The sequence below is a fragment of the Primulina eburnea genome, chromosome 17 (genome assembly GCF_022965805.1).
Source record: "Primulina eburnea isolate SZY01 chromosome 17, ASM2296580v1, whole genome shotgun sequence".
NCBI lineage: Eukaryota > Viridiplantae > Streptophyta > Magnoliopsida > Lamiales > Gesneriaceae > Primulina > Primulina eburnea.
The window spans coordinates 6,733,144-6,755,041 of record NC_133117.1 but is presented as its reverse complement, the minus strand read 5'-3'; the positions used below and the strand labels follow the sequence as shown (position 1 = coordinate 6,755,041).

The 21,898-nt window shown below is 36.3% G+C and overlaps 1 protein-coding gene across 1 annotated transcript; it reads left to right on the top strand.

Annotated features, from left to right (window-relative positions):
• The first annotated feature begins 376 nt into the window (after positions 1-376).
• Positions 377-21,577, top strand: LOC140817677 (cycloartenol Synthase-like). The gene is given in 21 exon segments (XM_073177388.1): positions 377-496; positions 989-1,198; positions 2,979-3,050; positions 3,052-3,165; positions 3,545-3,634; positions 3,759-3,953; positions 4,060-4,144; positions 4,966-5,132; positions 5,351-5,539; positions 10,955-11,068; positions 16,360-16,482; positions 16,592-16,714; positions 16,795-16,893; positions 17,428-17,484; positions 17,966-18,012; positions 18,313-18,456; positions 18,655-18,832; positions 19,801-19,881; positions 20,386-20,469; positions 20,950-21,074; positions 21,207-21,577. Coding segments are annotated over 19 exon segments (2,274 nt in total). The 5' UTR covers positions 377-496; positions 989-1,000; the 3' UTR covers positions 21,064-21,074; positions 21,207-21,577.
• The last annotated feature ends 321 nt before the right edge of the window (positions 21,578-21,898 follow it).

Below are 21,898 nucleotides of genomic sequence, written 5' to 3'. Positions count from 1 at the left end.
TTTCTCAAATATATTTTTTTAAATTTTTAATACGATAAACAAAACTTCAAATATAAAACTTAATATAAAAATTACACTAAAATTATTATATATTTTTATTTGGATGATTTCTACAAATTGCAAAATAACAAATTTGATAAAAGAAATGTTGTCAACACTAATAGAGATTTCAATTTATTATTTATATATATAAATTTTTTTCTCAAATTATATTTTTTGTAAAATTTTATGATAAAACAAAACTTCAATATTAAACTTAGTATAAAAATTACTCTAAAATTATTATATATATTTTTATTCGAATGATTTCTACAAATACAAAATAACAAATTTGATAAAAAGAAATGAACAATTTGACCCTTTTGCCCCCTCATTTCCAACGACCAGAAGAGATCACATCAGCCAGCCAGCCAGCTTGCATACAACAGCAGCTGCACCATATAGAAAATCAGAAGCAGCTTGCCTACAATTCTTCACTCCATTCCCAATTTTTAAGGTTCGTCTTGTATGTTTAGATTCAAATGTATTGATATTCTGTTCTCAGAACATTTGCGGAGTGTGAATTTTGCATAATTCTTCATGATTGTGATTATTTGGCTTTGAATTTTTTTTTGTTTCTTTATTTTTATTTATTTTCGGAATTTGTGTGGTGCCTGATATAACAAGCTGTTGATCGGACCTATGAGCTTATTATATTGTTTGATTTTTTGTCTTGTGAAAGGAAAAATTCGGGAGATTGTTAACGATGCAGTTGGCGGAGCAAAGAATTTGTTGCGTGCTTATACTAGTCAAAGTTTTCATTTTATCTCTGGCTTTGATTTTTAGTTTATCTTTGGTGATTTCTAATGTGAATTGCATCATTTGACGATCTTTACTTTTTTGGATATTATTGCATAATGTTGCCTTATGTTCTGTTTCATATTGTGTTTGGGTTGCAATTTGAAATGCATGTGCAAGAATCTGAGAGAAGAATCATCATATCTGACAGGTAAAAGTTGAAATGTGGAAGCTTAAAATTGGGGAGGGATCAAGCCCCTGGTTGCGGTCTGTAAATGGACATGTTGGCCGCCAAGTGTGGGAGTTTGATCCAAGTCTTGGGTCTCCTGAAGAGTTGGTGGAGATTGAGATGCTTCGAGCGCAATTTCATAAGCATCGCTTTGAAAAGAAGCATTCCTCTGATCTTCTAATGAGATATCAGGTTCAGTGAGGCACTGATATAATTATCTTTGTTTAAATGTTTCATATTGCTGTCAGTTGTTTTCCTGTTTGATGCTATTATTTGTGTCAAGAGATCTGGAAACCAAAGATAATAACCTTTTCTCGTTAGGATATCTTTTTGGTGTTTCGCAGTGACTTTGCCTTTATGAATTGGAAATCACCGACTTGTGAGTTGATAACTTTGTGGTAATTAGTTATTCAATGCATCAGCTTCTTACTTTCTGGGTGGCTGAATATTTCTCTAAAAAGGTTGATAACAGTTCAATTGACTGTAAGTGGCTTAATAAGGTGGATGAAGTTTTATCGGGATTTAGGATAATGTGATGCATTAGAATTGTGTTGAAGTCAATCAATACCCATGCAGTTGAATTTTTAGTGTGTAGTGTTTCTTTCTTCTAATGAATTTATTTGGCATCAGCATGATCAGAAGGAAATACGATCCATTAAATAAGATCTATAATATATCTTTCTTTTTGTGCAGTAAGATTATTAAGTATTCAGATTTTTAAGGATTGGGGAGGAGTGACAGGTCTTGTATCCACTTGGAGAAATCTCATTTCTTTGGAACACAACTATAATTTTGGAACTTATTATACACCTCAAAACCCACTAAAAGCAAAGGAATATGGTTAACAAATTTGCATTATAATCCAGCTGTATTCACAAGCCCAAAGTTGGTTGGAGCTTCTCACTCTTCTGCTGTATTCATAGCAGAATGCCATATTTAACCTTTGTATGTCTTTCATGAACAATTCCATTATCTAATACATGTTCGCGGAATAGTTCACTTTTTGTCTAATCTACCGATCAAATTCAAAACTCTTGATTCAGTATAGTGGTGCAAGTTATTTAATGGCCAACAGACAGAAGGATGCATCAATACTGTGTGGATGGATTTATTCAACTATCTGTAGTAGATATTTTCAAAACTTAATAGAACCTCTGCACCATTATAAAGTTATAGTTTTCAGAAAATAGGGTACCTTTTTTGAAAGGCGAAGAATTGAAGATTTTCTGCAAGTCTTATTTGGAATGATATAATGTATTGGCCTTTGATGTTTTGGTTTAGACGTGGATTGCTTGGCATCATTCATTACAATGTAGAAGTATAATAAGAGAACAATGCTTCATTTAATTGTCTATTGGTCCTCTATGTAAGAATAACATGTCAATTGACTTTATTTAATTTGATCGCTTAAGGCATAATTGTATTTATTTTTTGAAATGGCGATGAAGGTTGAGTTTTGTTTGAACCTATCCTGTGGATAATACACTTCCCTTATGTTGAAAGACACATGTAAAATTTCCTGGATATATATGTTAAAAAACTATTTTTTAGGTGTACCCTGGTCAAGCCACCGGCATTTAAGTTTATATTTTTAGAACCGTGACTGATTTTTTTTCAAGCATAAAATTGGAGATGAAGTTCAGGCAATACTTAATGCAAAGTCGTTCTATTCTGAATGACAGTCCTCTGAGGATTTCAAGCGGCTAATCTGATGCATCTTGGTATTACTTTTTTATTCCAATTTGACTATAGTTTTCTGTCAGAATTAGAAAAAATCGTTTGCAAGATTATAAACACTTTTGGCGAAAAAACACTGTAGAGGACCATTATAAGTTTGTGTGACTTTTCAATAAGTGTCAATGATGTTTGATTTGTTATTCCAACGATGGATTGCCAAATACAAGGTTTATCAAAACTCTAAGAGGCTTATAACACTGAATGACTTTCAGTTTTCATTTCATTTTGGATTTAGTTTGCCAAGGAGAACTCCAGCCATATACAGTTGCCCCAAGAAAAAATTGAGGACGTTGAAGATATTTCAGAATGACAAGGTAGCCAATACATTGAGGAGGGCCATAAATTTCCATTCAACTCTGCAAGCTCTTGATGGTCATTGGCCAGGAGATTATGGGGCCCCAATGTTTCTAATGCCTGGCTTGGTGTGTTGATTTTCTCCCGACACTTCTTATGTTCTATATTGATGATTCGAAAAGGAAGAGAGAAAGTAGTAAAACATTAATGCTCTTGAAGATTTATCCCAAACTTAAAATGTAAATAATTTTTTTAATGCTCTCATTAATTATTTTTGTTGACTACTTAATCTCATTTGAATTCGAAGCGTAATAAAGATTTTTTCTGCTTGATGTAATTTAAGATTTGATTAATCCTTTAAGATTTAAAGCAGTCGTTTACAAGCTAGAAGGTATAAGAAATTGAGTTTACCGTCCAAATGTCATGGCACCTGTCACCAATCAATAATTTTGCTTTGCTCCTATCTGTTTTACATTTTTCAATATTTAGTGTGTATTGAACCAACAGGTTATTGTATTATCCATTACTGGGGCATTGAATGCTATATTGTCAAAAGAGCATACACGTGAAATGTGTCGCTATCTTTACAATCATCAGGTGAGTATGTAGTTAGCATTCAGCTTTTCCATGCCTTTACTTGTCTAGAGGTCACCTTCTGCTTTAGTTATCTCCAATACATGAGTGACGGCACATGCTAACTCCTATTTATACGATGCAACAGAACAGGGATGGTGGATGGGGTTTGCATATTGAGGGTCCAAGCACCATGTTTGGTTCAGTCTTGAGCTATGTGACATTAAGGTTACTTGGGGAAGGAGCAAATGATGGAGATGGAGCAATGGAAAATGCACGAATGTGGATTTTGGATCATGGCGGTGCCACAGCAATAACATCATGGGGAAAAATGTGGCTCTCAGTTCAGAATTCATTCTTCACCCACTGGTTTATGTGATTTGAATTCAGTTGGACTCTGTGCTTGTCAACGGCTGATTCTCTTTCCTTTTTTGTTGTAATGATACTAGTTGCTTGGAGTTTTTGAATGGGCTGGGAACAATCCTTTGCCACCTGAGATATGGCTTCTTCCCTACATTCTTCCATTCCATCCGGGTAATATTTCTTTGTATATGTATTTCAACCCCCTCCCTTTCTTTTTGTTTGCAAGTGTTGATAAAATTAATATATAGATTTGTTTACTTAAAAAAGAATCTAATGATTTTTTTTCTTTTCAACATTAGTATATCATGGTGTACTTCTGTGGCCTAGAATGCTTGATCTCTGTGTTTAATCTGACCTCCACATTGTTGAGTCAATACAGTAATTAAACCACAGTTTTGAATTTATATGCTCCTAAAATATGAATAACCCGTTGGAGTAAATTTCACACTCGTTGGTGTGATGATGTTTATGTAATGCAATTATAAACAGACACTATCTTTATATATCATTTCGCATACTGAGATTCTGAAATGGAGAGGTACTCTAATTAATTGTTTGGCATACTATGATTTTGAGATTTTTATTATCATCGTGAAGGATTTGATGATATCTTTTTGGCATCAGCTTGTCACGTCTCTTGACATCTAATTTTTAAGAAAAGCATTTGATAAACACTATCCCTTTCATGTGACCCACCACCAACCAGCTCAAGTGGTAGAATTGCTGCTTTCTCATGGTTATCCATGAGTTTGAGTCGTATTGGACATGAGTACCGACTGCGGACAAAATATTCAAGAAATCCTTGTATGTGCTTTCTAAAAAATGAATTATTATAATTTAATTAATCTATCAACAACAGGTTATGGGATGTATTCATCAAGCATTCTCTTCACAAAAGAAGCATATTGAAACCAGTCAAATGATTCTACCTTAGTTCCTTTTTTTGGAATTTTTGTAGATGAAATAAGCACTTTCACCCATTTATGTTGCAGGACGGATGTGGTGTCATTGTCGAATGGTTTACCTCCCCATGTCATACTTGTATGGGAAAAGGTTTGTTGGCTCAATTTCACCGACTGTCTTGTCATTGAGGAAGGAGCTCTATACAGTTCCATATCATAAAATAGATTGGAATAGATCACGAAATGAATGTGCAAAGGTATGTAAAAAGAGAGTTATTAATTTCTTCTAAACATAGATGATAAGTGTGCTAGCTGGTCATGGAAATAACAAGCAGAGTTCCTAAAGAGGTTTGCAAATGATGGAAATAGATTTTACAAAGTTTTGTCATGACAGATGCAACAACTGCCTTATTCCTCACTGATAGTATTCCGTGAATTATTCTACTTAATCTCTCATCATGTGACATCCCTGCAGGAGGATATGTACTATCCACACCCTCTGTTACAGGATGTACTTTGGGCTTCTCTTGATAAGGCTGTTGAGCCTATTTTGACACGATGGCCTGGGAAGAAGTTAAGAGATAAGGCTCTTCACACAGTTATGGAGCACATACATTATGAAGATGAAAACACCCGTTACATTTGCATAGGCCCTGTAAACAAGGTATTCTTGAGACATTTTCTGCAAGTAATTTGTATTTTGTTGAAACTTGAGTTCCTACTGGATTGGATATTTTTTAAAAACTTATTTCAAGGTACCATATCACAATGGAGTAATTCAATGATAAGGGCATACTTAAAGAAAATTCAAAGAGTATTATAGTTATTATGCGTTTATATTTGGATTGTAAGTGTCTAAATTAATCATTTAAATGTAAAAAATTAGATGTATTAATACATATGTTTAGTTTGTGAAAAACTATTTGAAATAATGTGGTTTGTTAAATTTACATAGGTAGCGGGGGTAAATTTCATATTCATCTCCACGTTTGAAAGCAATGAAAAATTCATCTCCGACCTTTCAAATTATTTCAATGTCATTCCTCGTCACTTTTTTGACGGCCAATTATTTATATAAATTAATTTAAATATTTACTTTTATAAAATTAAATTTTATTCTTGCAAACTCAAGTATTTTTTGTAATTATATGTGGGTACAAACTTATATTGACAAAAAATAAATACTTGAGTTTGCGAGAATAATATTTAATTTTGTAAAATTAAATATTTAAATTAATTTTATATTAATAAACCGAAAGAGTATTTAAGTAAAACAACTCAAAGGACAACTAGGCCACCAGAAAAATGATGAGGGATGCAATTGAAGTAATTTGAAACGTAAGAGATTAATTTGACATTACTTTCAAAAGTGAGGGAGAATAAGATTTTTGCCAGTGTTAGCAAAAACAATAAAAAGATGGTTTCTTGTTGAGAATACTATTGTTATAATTTAAAATAAGGGAGCACTGGTTAAAAAAACTGAAGATATTGTTACTATGTTGGAAGATTGTATAAATAATATCTTGTATATTTTTAATTGATATTGTGTATCTTAGATTGATATAGGTGTATATTTGGTTTCCTTAAATCAAGGGATTGCTATGATTAAGATCTAGGGTTTCCATTATAAATAATTTATTATGTTGTATAAATATCATGTAGTTATTGGAAAATAATACAAGAAACTATATTCTTATTCTTTACATGGTATCAGAGCCAACTTTTTTCTTAATTCACGTTTTTTTTCCTTACCCGATAGCTCTATCGTTCTCTTCATTCCTTAATCATGTTTGATTCTGATGCTTAAAAAAAATTGTAGCTATGAAGCAATCCTAAATCTCAATCCAATGGTTGGCGACTTGCGAAACATTCAGACGAACTATCGTTTGGATGGAAAGAACTACTTGAAATGGTCCCAATTTGTGCGGACTTATTTGAAGGGAAAAGGGAGACTTATTCACCTTCTTGGGACTTGACCCATACCAAGAGAAGAAGGCTTCGACGCGTGGGATGAAGCTGATTCTATGGTCATGTCGTGGCTGTGGGAGTCGATGGATCCAAGGATCAGTGACACTGTCATGTTTTTGACATCTGCAAAGTCCATTTGGGAGTCAATCAAACGAACTTATTCAAAGGCTCGTGATACTGCCCATGTTTACGAAATCAAAATAAAGGTGGGATCAGCCGAGCAAGGAAATAACCGATCACTGAATACGCCAACGAACTTCAAAATATTTGGCAGGAACTTGATCACTGTCAGGTCATCGTGATGAACTGTCCAGAAGATGACTCAACTCTTAAACAATTCATTGATAAGGACCGAGTTTATGATTTATTAGCTGTGTTGAATCCAGAATTTGATCAAGTAAGGGTCCAAATTCTAGGAAAAGATGAGATACCATCTTTGGAAGAAACAATCTCTTTGATTCAGGCTGAAGAAAGTCGGAGAAGTATGATGCTCGAGCCTCAAAATTCAGAGGAGTCAGTGATGGTCGCGAAGATTCCAGAACAACGTCAAGTTAAGGAGTATGGAAGTGCAGAAATATCAAATGTTGAAAGCCGAGAGGGTAAGAAAGATTTATGGTGCACTTACTGTAGAAAGGCTGGACACACCAAGGACAAGTGCTGAAAATTACATGGCAGAAACAAGGACTGAAATCAACGATGGGGATAGATCAGAAACATAAACCAAGCCAACTTTACGGTTAACCAGCCAAGTCAAGAAGTGGCCCAAGACTGAATGAACTCAGCAATGAAGAGGTTGAGAGACTTCGAAAACTCCTTGGGAATGAAGAGAAAATCAGTGGTACTTGCTCCTTAGCCCATTCAGGTAAGTCTTTTATCTCTCTAGGATTAAATGCCTCAGATAAAGTTGTTAGGAATTTGTGGATTGTCGATTCAGGAGCCACAGATCATATGACCCTTTCCTCACTTAATTTCAATAACACCTTGCCCAAGCAACCGAAAGATAACCATTGCTGATGGTTCTCTTACCACCGTTGCTGGGATAGGCAGTATCCAAATCAGCCCCACAATTACACTTCAGTGTTCTTCATATGCCAAGATTATTATCCACCAGCCTAATATCTATAAAAAAAACTTACCTCTGACCTGAAATGTTATGTGCTTTTTTATCCATCCCATTGTGTATTTCAGGCTCGGATTCGAGGAGGAAGATTGGACGTGCTAGGGAAGAAAACAAGCTATATTTTCTTGAGGATATTGGCAACTTGAACAGTGTTAGGAATCAAGTGTCTTCGTCTTTTTTGTGATCTTCAAATAAAGATAACATTTGGCTTCATCATTTCCGATGAGGCCATCCATCTTTTGGAGTTTTAAATCTATGTTTCCCTTGTTATTTATGGGGTTAGGAAATGAACGTCTTCATTGCGATGTTAGTGAGTTTGCAAAACATAAACGTGTAAACTTTCCAATAAGCAATAAAAGATGTGCTACACATTTTTATTTGATCCATAATGATGTTTGGGGACCCTCAATTACTCCTAATATGTTTGGACCTCAATGCTTTGTCTCATTTATTGATGATTGCACTCGGATTTCATGGATATTCTTTCTCAAAAATAAGTCTGATGTTAGTACTGTGTTTCAAATTTTCCATTTTATGATCCAGAATCAATTTGGAAAAAAAATCAAAAAATTTAGATCCGATAACGCAAGAGAATATTTCAATCACACATCGTCTTCCTATTTTGAAAATGAGGTAATTATCCATGAATCATCTTGCTCCTATACCGCACAACGAAAAGGAGTGGCGGAAAGGAAAAATGGTCATTTGCTAGCTACAGCCCGAGCTCTTCCTTTTCATAAAAATGTTCCAAAAAATTATTGGGGAGAAGCTGTACTAACAGCTGCATACATCATAAACCGTCTGCCCTAAAAATCGTTAGGTTTTAGATGTCCAATCCAGGTAATGTATGCGTTTTTCCCTAACCTTGACAAAGATCCTCACCTCAACCCAAAAAGTTTTGTCTGCTCTGCATTTGTTCATATTCATAACAAGGAAAAGTAAGATCATAGAGCTCTTAAGTGTATCTTTGTTGGGTATTCATCAACCCAAAAGAGCTACAAGTGTTATCATCCTGCTACCAAGAAAACTTTTTGCTTCTATGGACGTTACTTTTTATGAAGATGCGTCATACTTTGCCCAACCATGTCTTCAAGAGGAAGCTATACCTGTTCTTGAAGATAAGGATATAGATTCTTTCTTACTTGAGTTATCTTCAACCACTCTGGCAGTCCCAACTCCTTCCATTCCAGCCTCTGTTGAGCCAAGTCACTCTTCGAATAAGTCTCCTAACAGCAAGCAATTTGACCATGTATACTCAAGAAGAAAAAGGCCCGAAGCTGCCCATGAGCAAATCCAAGAATCCAAACCTAATTCTGGAAATGTGGTATGTCCAGAAAATGCTATTTCTTGTGATTATTATCTGCCTATTGCTGCTCGAAAAGGAACAAGGGAATGGACTATAAAACCTCGTTATCCAATTGCCAATTTTGTAACCTTTCAAAATTTCATTGCATCACATAGAGCTTTCCTAGTAAATTTAAACACTATTCACATTCCTAATACTTTATCTGAGGCATTATCTAATGAGAATTGAAGAGTTGCTATGAAAGTTGAAATGCATGCACTGGAAAAGAACAAAACATGGGAAATTGTTGATCTCCCACCAGGAAAGAAGGTTGTGGGTTGCAAATGGGTGTTTTCAATAAAGTACAAATCTGATGGCTCACTGGAGAGGTACAAGGCCAGAATTGTTGCAAAGGGCCATACACAAACCTATGGTGTTGATTATCGGGAGACATTCTCTCCAATTGCCAAGATGAATACATTCCGAATCCTATTGTCTTTAGCAGCCAACTTTAACTGGAACTAAGAGCAGTTTGATGTAAAGAATGCATTCCTTCACGGTGACCTGGAAGAAAAAATATACATGGATGCTCCTCCAGGATTCGATAAAGATTTCGAGGGCTCTAAAGTTTGCAAATTAAAGAAGGCATTATATGGCCTTAAACAATCACCAAGGGCCTGGTTTGGGAGGTTCACCAAAGCAATGCTTGCTTATGGATACAAACAAAGCCAAGGAGACCATACTTTGTTCTTTAAACATTCCTACATAGAGGGAGTCACAATCCTATTGGTATATGTGGATGATATAGTCGTGACTGGAAACAATGAAAATGAAAAGCAAGCGTTGAGGAACTGTTTGGCAAAAGAGTTTGAGATAAAAGAACTTGGGAGATTGAAGTATTTTCTTGGAATAGAAATAGTTCATTCCAAGAAAGGGATCTTTATCTCACTACAAAAGTATGTCATGGATCTACTGTCTGAAACCGGAATGCTAGCTTACAAACCAGCCCCTACACCAATTGATGCGCTACCCACAAACTTGGTGATGACAATGATGGACCCATGGCCAACTTGCTGACGTGCTTACAAAAAGACTCTGGAGTACAGTATTGCAAAGGATTATTTCCAAGCTGGGAATGGAAGATGTCTACTTCCCAACTTGGGGGGGAATGTTAAAAAAACAGAAGATATTGTTACTATGTTGGAAGATTGTATAAATAATATCTTGTAGATTTTTAATTGATATTGTGTATCTTAGATTGATAAAGGTGTATATTTGGTTTCCTTAAATCAGGGGATTGCTAGGATTAAGATATAGGGTTTCCATTATAAATAATTTAGTATGTTGTATAGATACCATGTAGTTATTAGAAAATAATATAAGAAATTATTCTCTTATTCTTTATAGTTATAAATTTCAAATATATTGTATTTGAATTTGATATGAGACTTTGCATGTCTCCTTGCGAAGGGCCTGGAAATGAGATGTATGCCCATTTAACCTCATTATTTTTCATATTTGGCTTCTACTAGTTTGGAACTAAAGCTTGGAGAACGATTGATGATTGATGTGCATTATGTGTGTAACTAGAAGTTCTTCAAGTCACGTCTCAATATTTCTCTCTGATTTGATGTGAAGCCAAATTTTACCATTGCTAACATATATAACCTCTTTCTTTTGTGGTTTTCCAATAATGAACTTTGCAGGTGTTAAATATGCTTTGCTGTTGGGTGGAAGATCCAAATTCAGAAGCTTTCAAGTTGCATCTTCCCAGAATCCATGATTACCTATGGTTGGCTGAAGATGGCATGAAGATGCAGGTCAATTAGTAGAAGAATATTATCTTCTACCTGGGCAATAATGTTCAATGTGTCACTAAGATCTGTTGTAGATTGTAGAAGTCCATTTCTTCCGGCCAGCTCTTTGCTAAATGTATCTCTTGAATATCGCATCCATTAAATATCTTGCTCTGCTTCCTTGCAAATAGTTTTTCATTCCTGCTTAGATACAACTTGCAAGTTTTTGGAATAAAATTGTCTACTTTATTGATCATCTGAACTAGTATATATATTACAAAGGAAAACCTAAACCTAGCACCAAAGTAGCAACAACCGTAACAGCTAGCAATCCCCCTAACAATCAGGGAGGAAATCAAGGAACAAAATAAAAAAATAAGGAAAGGATAATAGGCAGAAATAAACCCAATTATTCTAACACTCCCCCTCAAGTTGGAGCATAAATGTCTATCATGCCCAACTTGCTTATACAACTCTCAAACGTTGGTTTAAATAATCCCTTGGTGAAGATGTCAGCTGCTTGCTCGGATGATGGAACATATGGAGTACAAAACAGACCATTATCCAGTTTTTGTTTTATGAAATGTCGATCCACTTCAATGTGTTTAGTCCGATCATGCTGAACCGGGTTATGAGCTATGCTAATTGCTGCCTTATTGTCACAATACAGTCTAATCGGAAGAGAAGCCTCGATTCTCAGGTCCTGTAACACTCGATGAACCCAAATAGCCTCACATATCCCATTAGCCATTGCCCTAAACTCAGCCTCAGCACTGCTACGCGCTACAACGTTCTGTTTCTTACTTCTCCATGTGACTAGGTTCCCCCACAAGAAAGTACAGTAGCCCGAAGTTGATTTCCTGTCAGTAATGGACCCAGCCCAATCAGCATCTGTATAAACTTCCAACTTCTTGCTCTCACTCTTCTTGAAACATAAGCCCTTTCCCGGACACCCCTTTAGGTACCTTAGGATTCTGTTAACTGCTTCAAGATGGTCTCTAGAGGGAGCATGCATAAACTGACTTACTAGACTCACAGCGAATGCTATGTCTGGTCGAGTGTGAGATAGGTAAATCAGTTTACCTACGAGTCTCTGATATTGATGCACATCTGCGGCATTTTGAGAGGTGGTCTCCCCAAGTTTTTTATTTGCATCTATTGGAGTTTCAGCGGGTTTACAGTCACTCATACCTGTCTCTTCTAGTAAATCCATGATGTATTTGCGCTGAGAGACTGCCAGTCCGTTGCTCGATCGAGCAAACTCCATAGCCAGAAAATACCGAAGTCCACCTAGATCTTTGATCTCGAATTCCTTGGATAGTTTTTCTTTTAACGAGCTCATCTCCTCAGTATCATCACCTGTGAGAATAATGTCATCTACATAGACAATCAAAACCGAGACTTTCGATCCCGAGAATTTTGTAAACATAGTGTGATCGGATTGCCCCTGCACATAGCCTTGTTTCAACACAAATTGGGTAAATCTTCCAAACCAGGCTCTAGGAGACTGTTTGAGGCCGTATAGGGCCTTTTTCAACCTACAAACTTTCTTACCACATGTACCTTCAAACCCAGGGGGAGGATCCATGAAAACCTCTTCCTCTAACATCCCATTTAGGAAGGCATTTTTTACGTCGAGTTGTTGAAGAGGCCAGTCCAAATTTACAGCAATGGACAGTAGCACTTGGACAGTATTCATCATCGCAACAGGTGCAAAGGTCTCTGAATAATCAATGCCGTATGTTTGTGTGAAGCCCTTGGCCACAAGGCGTGCCTTGTATCTTTCAAGTATCCCCTCTGCATTAAATTTCGGTGTAAATACCCATTTACACCCAACAGTAGACTTCCCCACAGGCAGGTCCTCAAGAGTCCAAGTCTGATTTTTCTCAAGGGCACCAAGTTCCTCATGTACTGCTTTCTTCCACTCAGGACTCTGTAGAGCCTCTTGAATACTCCTTGGAATATGGACAGAGGAGACATTACCTGAGAACATAGAAAATTGTGGAGACAATCTAGAATAGGAGACAAAGTTAGACATAGGGTATTTGGCACATGATCTTCTTTCTTTTCGTAGGGCAATTGGGAGATCCAGAGGAGTAGGGAGCTTACCTTCAGAAGATGGCTCCGAGTTGGACTCATGGTCAAGTTGAGATATGATGTTTTTCCCTCCTTGATGTGGAACCCTTCTCTGGTAGACTTGCTCATAGAATTTTCCTCTTTGGGTACTGCCTTTATTAATTGGTGAGGATTGAAGAATACCCGGGCTAGTTGAACTAGATTCTTTGTTATGCGAAAAATTCGAGTGGTCCACATTTATGTGGTCAATGTTTCCCACAATTCTAGGACTTGTTGGTATCACAGCCAAGTCCTCATGTAATCCAGGGATAGTCTCCTTACCTTTGGAAGTTAAGTCAATAGGAATACCTCCCTGATTGAAATCTAAGACGACATCATCTTCATTCCTTATTATCTCCCCCTGAAGATGAGAACCAAAGAACGGTTTTTCTTCAAAAAAGGAAACGTCAAAAGATATATACAATTTTTTTGAAGTTGGGTCAAAACATTTATACCCCTTTTTAGTGGATCCGTATCCAACAAAAACACATTTTTTAGACCTAGGGGCTAGTTTACTCATGTTTCGATCAAGATTTCTCACAAAGACAGTGCATCCAAACGTTTTCAAAGGTAGAGGAGAAGAGAACACTTTCGAGTTTGGAAAGATCTCTTTGAGAATATCCAGTGGAGTTTTAAAATTGAGAACTTTAGACGGTAATCTATTAATTAAATAGACTGCTGTGAGAACAGCTTCACTCCATAAATATTTCGGGACCTGAGTAGAGAACATAAGCGCTCGGGTGATCTCTAATATGTGCCTATTTTTTCTCTCAGCCAAACCATTTTGTTGTGGAGTATCAGGACATGAGCTTTGTTGGAGGATACCGTGCTCCCTAAAATATTTGCCTAGAGTTTCTGTAAAATATTCCCCTCCATTGTCACTTCTTATCATTTGAATATTTGTTTGAAATTGATTGACAACCATGTTATGGAAGATTTTAAAGATTGGTTCAACCTCAGATTTTGCTTTTAATAAAAAAACCCAACAAGCTCGTGAGTGGTCATCTATGAAAGTGACAAACCATTTTCTGTCAAGAAGGCCAGCAACTCTAGAAGGGCCCCAAACATCACTATGGATTAGTGAGAAGGGTCTACTAGGTTGATACATTTTTGGTTGATACACAGATCTATGATGTTTAGCTAGGGCACAAATTTCACATGTAAACAACGAAGGATTTTTATTCAGAAACAACTTTGGAAACAACTTTTGCATATAAAAGAAATTTGGGTGTCCTAGGCGATAATGCCATAAATAGACTTCATTATTCAGATCAATAGGGGTAGTCTCCAAACCAGAAAATGCTTGAGCAACTTTACAAGATTCGGTTTCCCCATCAAGGAAGTAGAGTCCACCATTTTCCCTAGCATTGCCAATCATCTTCCCCGAGTCCACCTCCTGAAAAACACAATAAGAGTTTGAAAATTTAGCTTGACACTTAAGGTCTTGAGTTAGCTTGCTAATAGATATAAGGTTACAAGACAGTTTAGGAACATGAAGGACATTTGAAAGGGTAATAGAAGGTGAGAGCTTGATGTCTCCTATTCCAGCAATCGGGTTGAATGACCCATCTGCAATCCTAACTCTTCTATTACCTGCACACGGTTTGTAAGAGGAGAAAAAAGAAGACGAACCAGTCATGTGATCGGTTGCACCTGAATCGATGACCCAGGTACATTCAGGTTTAGAACACATGAGGGAAACAGTAGAAGGTTTACCATGTTGTGCAACAGAGCAGTTGGTGGAGGATGGGGTTGGATTTGAGGTTCGAAGTAACCTAACAAGTTGATCTACTTGGTCCTGAGTGAATGGAAGCTGTCCAGGATTGATTGGAGACTCTTGAGAAATCTCAGTCACGGTTTGTAGTGCCTTCTCAGGTCGTTTCTTCCAACCGGGTGGCTTGCCGTGAAGTTTCCAGCAAGTTTCTCGGGTATGCCAAGCTTTCTGGCAGTGGTCACACCAGGGCCTCTTCTTCCTATCTGCATTAGGATTTGAGTCCAGGTTCCGAGACACCAGTGCTGAATTATCACTCACCGAGTCAACATTGATTTCGGCCTGGCGATGCATCACCTTCTTCCTGCTCTCTTCTTGGCGAATTTCAGAGAAGACTTCTCTGATTGACGGAAGTGGTTTTCTTCCAAGTATTCGTCCTTTGACCTCATCAAGATTCTGATTCATTCCAGCCAAGAACATGTATACCCGATCATTCTCCTCTCTCCTTTTTTGTCTCGCGTAATCATCCTTGCTTTCCCAGACATCATCGTAGTATTGATCCAACTCCTGCCACAGGGCCGCCATCTGATTGTAGTAGATGGTTACCTCATGATCACCCTGTTTCAAGTTCCAGAGTTTTGCCTTCAACTCGAATATCTGAGATGAATTCTCGGAGTCTGAGTACGTCTCTTTTACAGAGTCCCACACGTCTTTCGCAGTCTTCATAAACATATGTGGTCTGGCTATCGCGGAGTCCATGGAGTTGAGAAGCCACGCCATCACAAGAGAGTTTTCTGATCTCCATGTCTTGTATGTTGACTCTGTCTCAGCAGGTTTCACTGCCTCTCCAGTTAGGTACCCCAATTTCCCACGTCCATCAATTGCAAGTTTTACGGACTGTGACCACTCCAGGAAATTCTGCCCATTTAGACGATGAACGGTAATTTGAATCGAGGTAGATGTCATGTCGTGAACCGAGGATGATGACGAATTTCCAGAGGTTACCTCTGATTCAGAGGTTAGCCCAATCGAGCCAAAAATTATTCCTTGGTTGGCAGTCATGAAACGGTACGAGCCGAGGCTCTGATACCATGCAAGTTTTTGGAATAAAATTGTCTACTTTATTGATCATCTGAACTAGTATATATATTACAAAGGAAAACCTAAACCTAGCACCAAAGTAGCAACAACCGTAACAGCTAGCAATCCCCCTAACAATCAGGGAGGAAATCAAGGAACAAAATAAAAAAATAAGGAAAGGATAATAGGCAGAAATAAACCCAATTATTCTAACACAACTCCTCGATGCCCATGACAAATAGTTATGTACCTATTTGAGGCAGAAGTTGGCAGATTTAAAATCTAGAATGCATACTATTTCAACTCAACAATTAAGTAATTGTGGTTGACATTTGATGATAGTCAGAGTGAAGTTTTGATTAAATGACTGTAGCAGAAATAATATTCTTAGGAAAATATATTTTTGCAGGGTTATAATGGAAGCCAGTTATGGGACACGGCTTTCGCTGTTCAAGCCATATATTCAACAAAGCTCAGTGAAGAATTTGGCCCGACTTTGAATAAGGCTCATGCATACATAAAGATTTCACAGGTCTACTTTATGTTTCATGAGGATGTCTTGAATGGTGAATATTTTCTTGTTACTCTGACTTCTGATTTTGCTTGTTAATTTTAAAAGGTTTTCATCCCTTTGTTTTAAGGTATTGGATGACTGCCCTGGAAATCTAAATATTTGGTATCGTCACATCTCCAAAGGTGCTTGGCCATTTTCAACTGCCGACCATGGTTGGCCTATTTCGGATTGCACTGCCGAGGGGCTGAAAGTAAGAACTTTTCCTAACCTGGAGAAAGTATATTTATTCCATGGTAAAGTCCTCCTTGTAGCCTTTACATGTTGTTTTAGGCAGCTTTGTTGCTGTCAAAATTACCAGCAGAACTTGTTGGAGAGCCAATAGAAGTAAAGCGGTTGTATGATGCTGTGAATGTTATTCTTTCACTGCAGGTACTTACAAATTTGTGATTTGATCTTATATTTCATAGCTTAAATGGCAAGCAATGCTACTTAACTTGATCTAAAAACAATGGAGACGAGATAAGATATTAATCTTGGACACAAATATGGGATTATGCCAAAGAAAATGCTTAAATCGATTCATTTCTTGGTAAAAATGTGCACTTTGGATACTTGACTATACTGAGTCATTTTCTTGGCTTTGGAGTTAGTTTTAGCAATTAAGACTACTATTTTTTATTGCTTACATATGAATATAATTATTAAGGAAAAAGTGGAATTTGTAAGAAATTTGACAGTAGCAGACTTTTATTGTAGAACCATACAAAACACCCAGAAAACTCCTTTTAAAGTAAAACTTTAGTCAATCATGGAACAACTGTGTATTAAGTTTTTCCAATTGATCTTGAGATGATTTATTCTGGATCACAGAGATTAGTAATTTACCGTCATGATATTTTGCACTCCATCCCTTCTAGAATTTTATGGAATCCAAAGAAAGTGTTTTCCTGACATTCTTTGCAGAATGATGATGGCGGCTTTGCTACCTATGAACTCACGAGATCCTACAGTTGGTTGGAGGTACTTAATTTCCTGTATACGAAATGTATTTATTTGTTACACCTACTTTTCTTTCATCATCCATATTTTGGTTTATTTTAGGGGACGTGTTTACTGAAATCTAATATGGTTTAATTGATTCTAATGTTTTCACATTTTTTATTGTAAATGGGATGCAGCTAATTTTCTGTACATGCTTTGTCGTGATCTGGCAGATTAATTATATACTAATTGGGTGCATTTTTGTGCTAATTCAAGTATCTGATTCTACAGCCTTATTGTAGAAACAAGCTTTCACATTTTTTTGTTGGTGATTTAGTAAATAGTCATAATCGCTGTCCAAAACAATCACGTGGCACATTGAGTGTTCTATTATTAACTTTTATGTTATTCTCTTAGCTATTCAACCCTGTGGAAACATTTTTGGTGACATTGTCATTGACTATCCGTGAGATATCTGCACTTGAGTGTTCTATTATTAACTTTTATGTTATTTTCTCAGCTACTCAACCCTGCTGAAACATTTGGTGACATTGTCATTGACTATCCGTAAGATATCTGCACTTTTTAATTTATCATTCTCTTCATGCATCACTTTCATCACAAGTTTGGTTCAAACCCTTTGTGTTGTTGAAACCATCCAGAAGTGGGTTACAGTTTGTCCTACCCAAGGTTTAAAATATTCCAATATTTGAATTACATGGTATCCTGATGAAATAGAATAAGAGGAGCTACACTAGGACAATTTTTGATGCATTAATACAATCTGGGATGTTTTTCCAAAGTTTTAATTGCAGACACTATTTTCTAGCAATGTTTTAATACATTTTTACTTCAATCACTTTCTAGCTACGTCGAATGCACCTCAGCTGCTATTCAAGCATTAACGGTGTTTAAGCAGTTATACCCTGGACACCGAAAAGAAGAAGTGGAACGTTGTATTGAAAAAGGTGCTAAATTCATTGAAAAGGTTCAGGAATTAGATGGCTCCTGGTTAGTTTATCCTTATATCGTACTTCTCTTCCGATGGATTGTTTGATGATGGATGAGACTTGGCAACACATGTAATTGTGTACTCCCTTACCACGATGCCATAGTTTTTGCTTTTATTGTTAGATATACTATAAATATGAGTCGTTATCTAAATATGATGCTGTGTTCTGATTTCATAGTTTTGAGTTTTTTTTACAGGTATGGTTCTTGGGGAGTTTGCTTCAATTATGGAACGTGGTTTGGAGTAAAAGGCTTGGTGATGGCTGGGAGAAACTTCAGCAATTGCTCTGCCATTCGTAAGGCTTGTGATTTTATGTTGTCTAAAGAGCTTCCTTCGGGTGGTTGGGGAGAGAGTTATCTGTCATGTCAAGACAAGGTTGGAAATTTTTATGATCTGTTTATTCTATTTCTCTGCTTTTATGGCTTCTTGTGATGTTCGAGAACTTTTCTTTTGTTGATTATCCCTTGAATTCTATTTAGGTCGAAGGAACCTTGAATACTTCGGGGAAACAGAAATGGAACTAAATTGATAATTTATGGAAGATTGTGGTCATTCTGTCTATTAATCTCTCTACCATGCTTAAAATAATCCATATCATCATATACAGAGAAATGGGCAACACATTGGCTGCACTAAATATTGTTAAAAAATTTAACACAGAAATGGAAAGACCTGGCTTTGATGATAATTTGTTGAGAAAGTTCTGGCGAATTAGCTGGTTTTTTAGCATTTGTCAATCAATGAGTCGAAGTTTATGATGTAATTGTTTACCTTAGCTGCATGCTTTGTTGCTCTGCCTAAAGAGATTATCCAATTGAAACTTGCATATGGCTCATATTTATCGAGTCCTTTAGCTAAAATTGGGAAGAGACGAGAAATAATAAGTATTGTTGCTTGATTTTTATTAGAATGCATGTTATAACAAGAGAAAATGTAAGGATTCGGGCTCAAATGCTAAACTCTGGACAATATTACCAACTATGTTCGTAGTTGTAGAATCCCATTTATATCCTGTATACCCAGTTAATTATTGATCCAATTTTTAAATAGAAACGAAATAATAAAAGAAGAAATAAGATGTGAACTCTGAAATAGTTTTTGTAACTGTGATGCGATGGGACAACAAAGGACATAGAACAAATAAGATGTGAACTCTCGCTCTGAAATGGTAATTAAGAACTCGTAGTTGTTTACTTCAGCCAGAAAATGGGGATTACAACTGACACATATGCTGCAAGTGTACTGAAATAATATCAAATTTTGCTGAGTTGCTAAACATTCCAGATATTACTTTAGCTCGAAATCAAAGAGCTGAGACTAATAGAAATTGTTTGTCTGTACAGGTGTATTCAAATCTTGAGGGCAACAGGTCTCATGTAGTAAGCACCGGATGGGCTTTGATGGCTCTTATTCATGCCGGGCAGGTAAACAATGTCCAGCAATGACGATACAGTGGTCTTCTTTAATGTGTTCTCCCCTTTGATGTCAGTTTCATCTTCAGAACGCGAATGATTTGCTAGATCACTTTTTTTGTAAAGCCTAGATGTGCCTGGGAGGTTTTGGCATGAACCCGTATGGTGAAATACGTAAAAAGAAGCCCTGAACTGATATCTCTCAGCAAAGTAAACCGAGCATTAGTCAACATAGGTAGAGCAAAATTCTGATATAACTTGAGGCTAAATTAATGCATTTACTGGAAATATTTGAAAAATTAAAACATAAATAGCTGTGTATAAATTGACTTCTCTCAACAGAATTTAAACATTAATTAAATTTCTTTATTATTGCTAGAAAGAAATAAACATGTCTTTTTATTTACTTAAATACTAATTAATTTTCTTTATTGCTCGAAAGAAATAAACACAAGTCTTCTTTTTATTTACTTAAATACAAATCTATTAATTCTTCATCATGTTGCTTACTTTCAGGCTGAGCGAGATCCCTCTCCACTGCACCGTGCAGCCAAAGTCCTTATAAATTCTCAATGTGAAGACGGAGATTTCCCACAAGAAGTATTTCCTTTAGTTTAATAGTTGTGACTTGATTTCTTTTCAATTATGTATCATGCCTGAATTTTGATTATTAATGAAAGTCCAAGATATTACGGGTATGGTCTTTAATAAAATAAGTGTTCGACAAATACTGTATCTCATAGTTTCCCCCCATTTCTGTACTTCAGTTTGAAGCTATTTTCTGATGAAAAAATGTGAGGAAAAAAAACATTTCTTTTTTATTCTATATTTTGGCGATTGATGTTTGGTACCCTATCACTAAACAGCTGATTCATGATTTCTGAAGGCTTAAAAAGCAACCTTCTTGTGCATTTTAGAATCTGAAGTTTTACTCTCCTGTCTGCTCTTGTCGAAGAGATTGTGTGATCACGTATCTGGTTCACCCTAAGCTCACACAGAATGTGCTAAATTATGTCCATAATTTACTCGATAAATTATCATTTCCTAATATTTCTCATTGCGTGACATCTTTTTTCTCAGGAGATCACTGGGGTTTTCAATAAAAATTGTATGATCACATATGCTGCATACAGGAATATTTTCCCAATCTGGGCTCTTGGAGAATATCGCTGCCACATTTTACAACCCCAGTGAATCTAATGCAGGTGAATCTTGAAGTTGGGTTTTTTTATGGCTAGTTCTCTTCATACCAACTTTCGTGGCTTTTGTATTTTATCTGTTATGTTACTGCTCTTTCTTCTGATATTGGTTTTCTGGTATATTCGGATGTTTTACAGCTCGTGTTCTTCTTTCTGTCATGTTCGATGGATATGTGAAGGTTCCATTGGCTTTCTAAGATTATTCGACATCGAAAATTAATATGACAGAATCAAGAACTACGGATCATTCCTCTATTCCTGATTTTTAAAAGGTTGGTTTTTATACTCGGTGGAACTTAAGCTATAACATGTGTGAATGCTTGTTCTCTCCGGATCAAAAGGCAATCTTCATTCTTTATTTGATGTTCGAGATATACTGGAAAGAAGCTAGCCATGCGTTTTCAAGAAATTAATTTGTCATTTCTTGAAGGAATTTATGGATATGGTGCTCCTGGATGAAAGGTGCGGAATTTGATTATTTTCTAAAGAACAAGACATGATCTTTGGATTCAGACCAGTCAGTTTTTGGATCCATTGTGTATCTAGTTAAATTTTATTAGTTCAATGATTTTACGCACATTTTATTGTCTTTTATTCACTGTTACAAATCTAAACATGCCAACGATAGATTCGAACCTATGACTGCTAGATCCAAAGTGGGTTCGTTCTAAGCCCGGGGCTTTCTTTCTTCAAAACCGGTCGTGCCCAAGGGGAATCTGTCACACGTACTTGGTTTTAGAATTGACACGTATTTATATCTCCAGTCATCTACATTATATAGAAAAACGAACTTCTCCTTATAGCATAGATCAATTTTACCTTTGAATGTA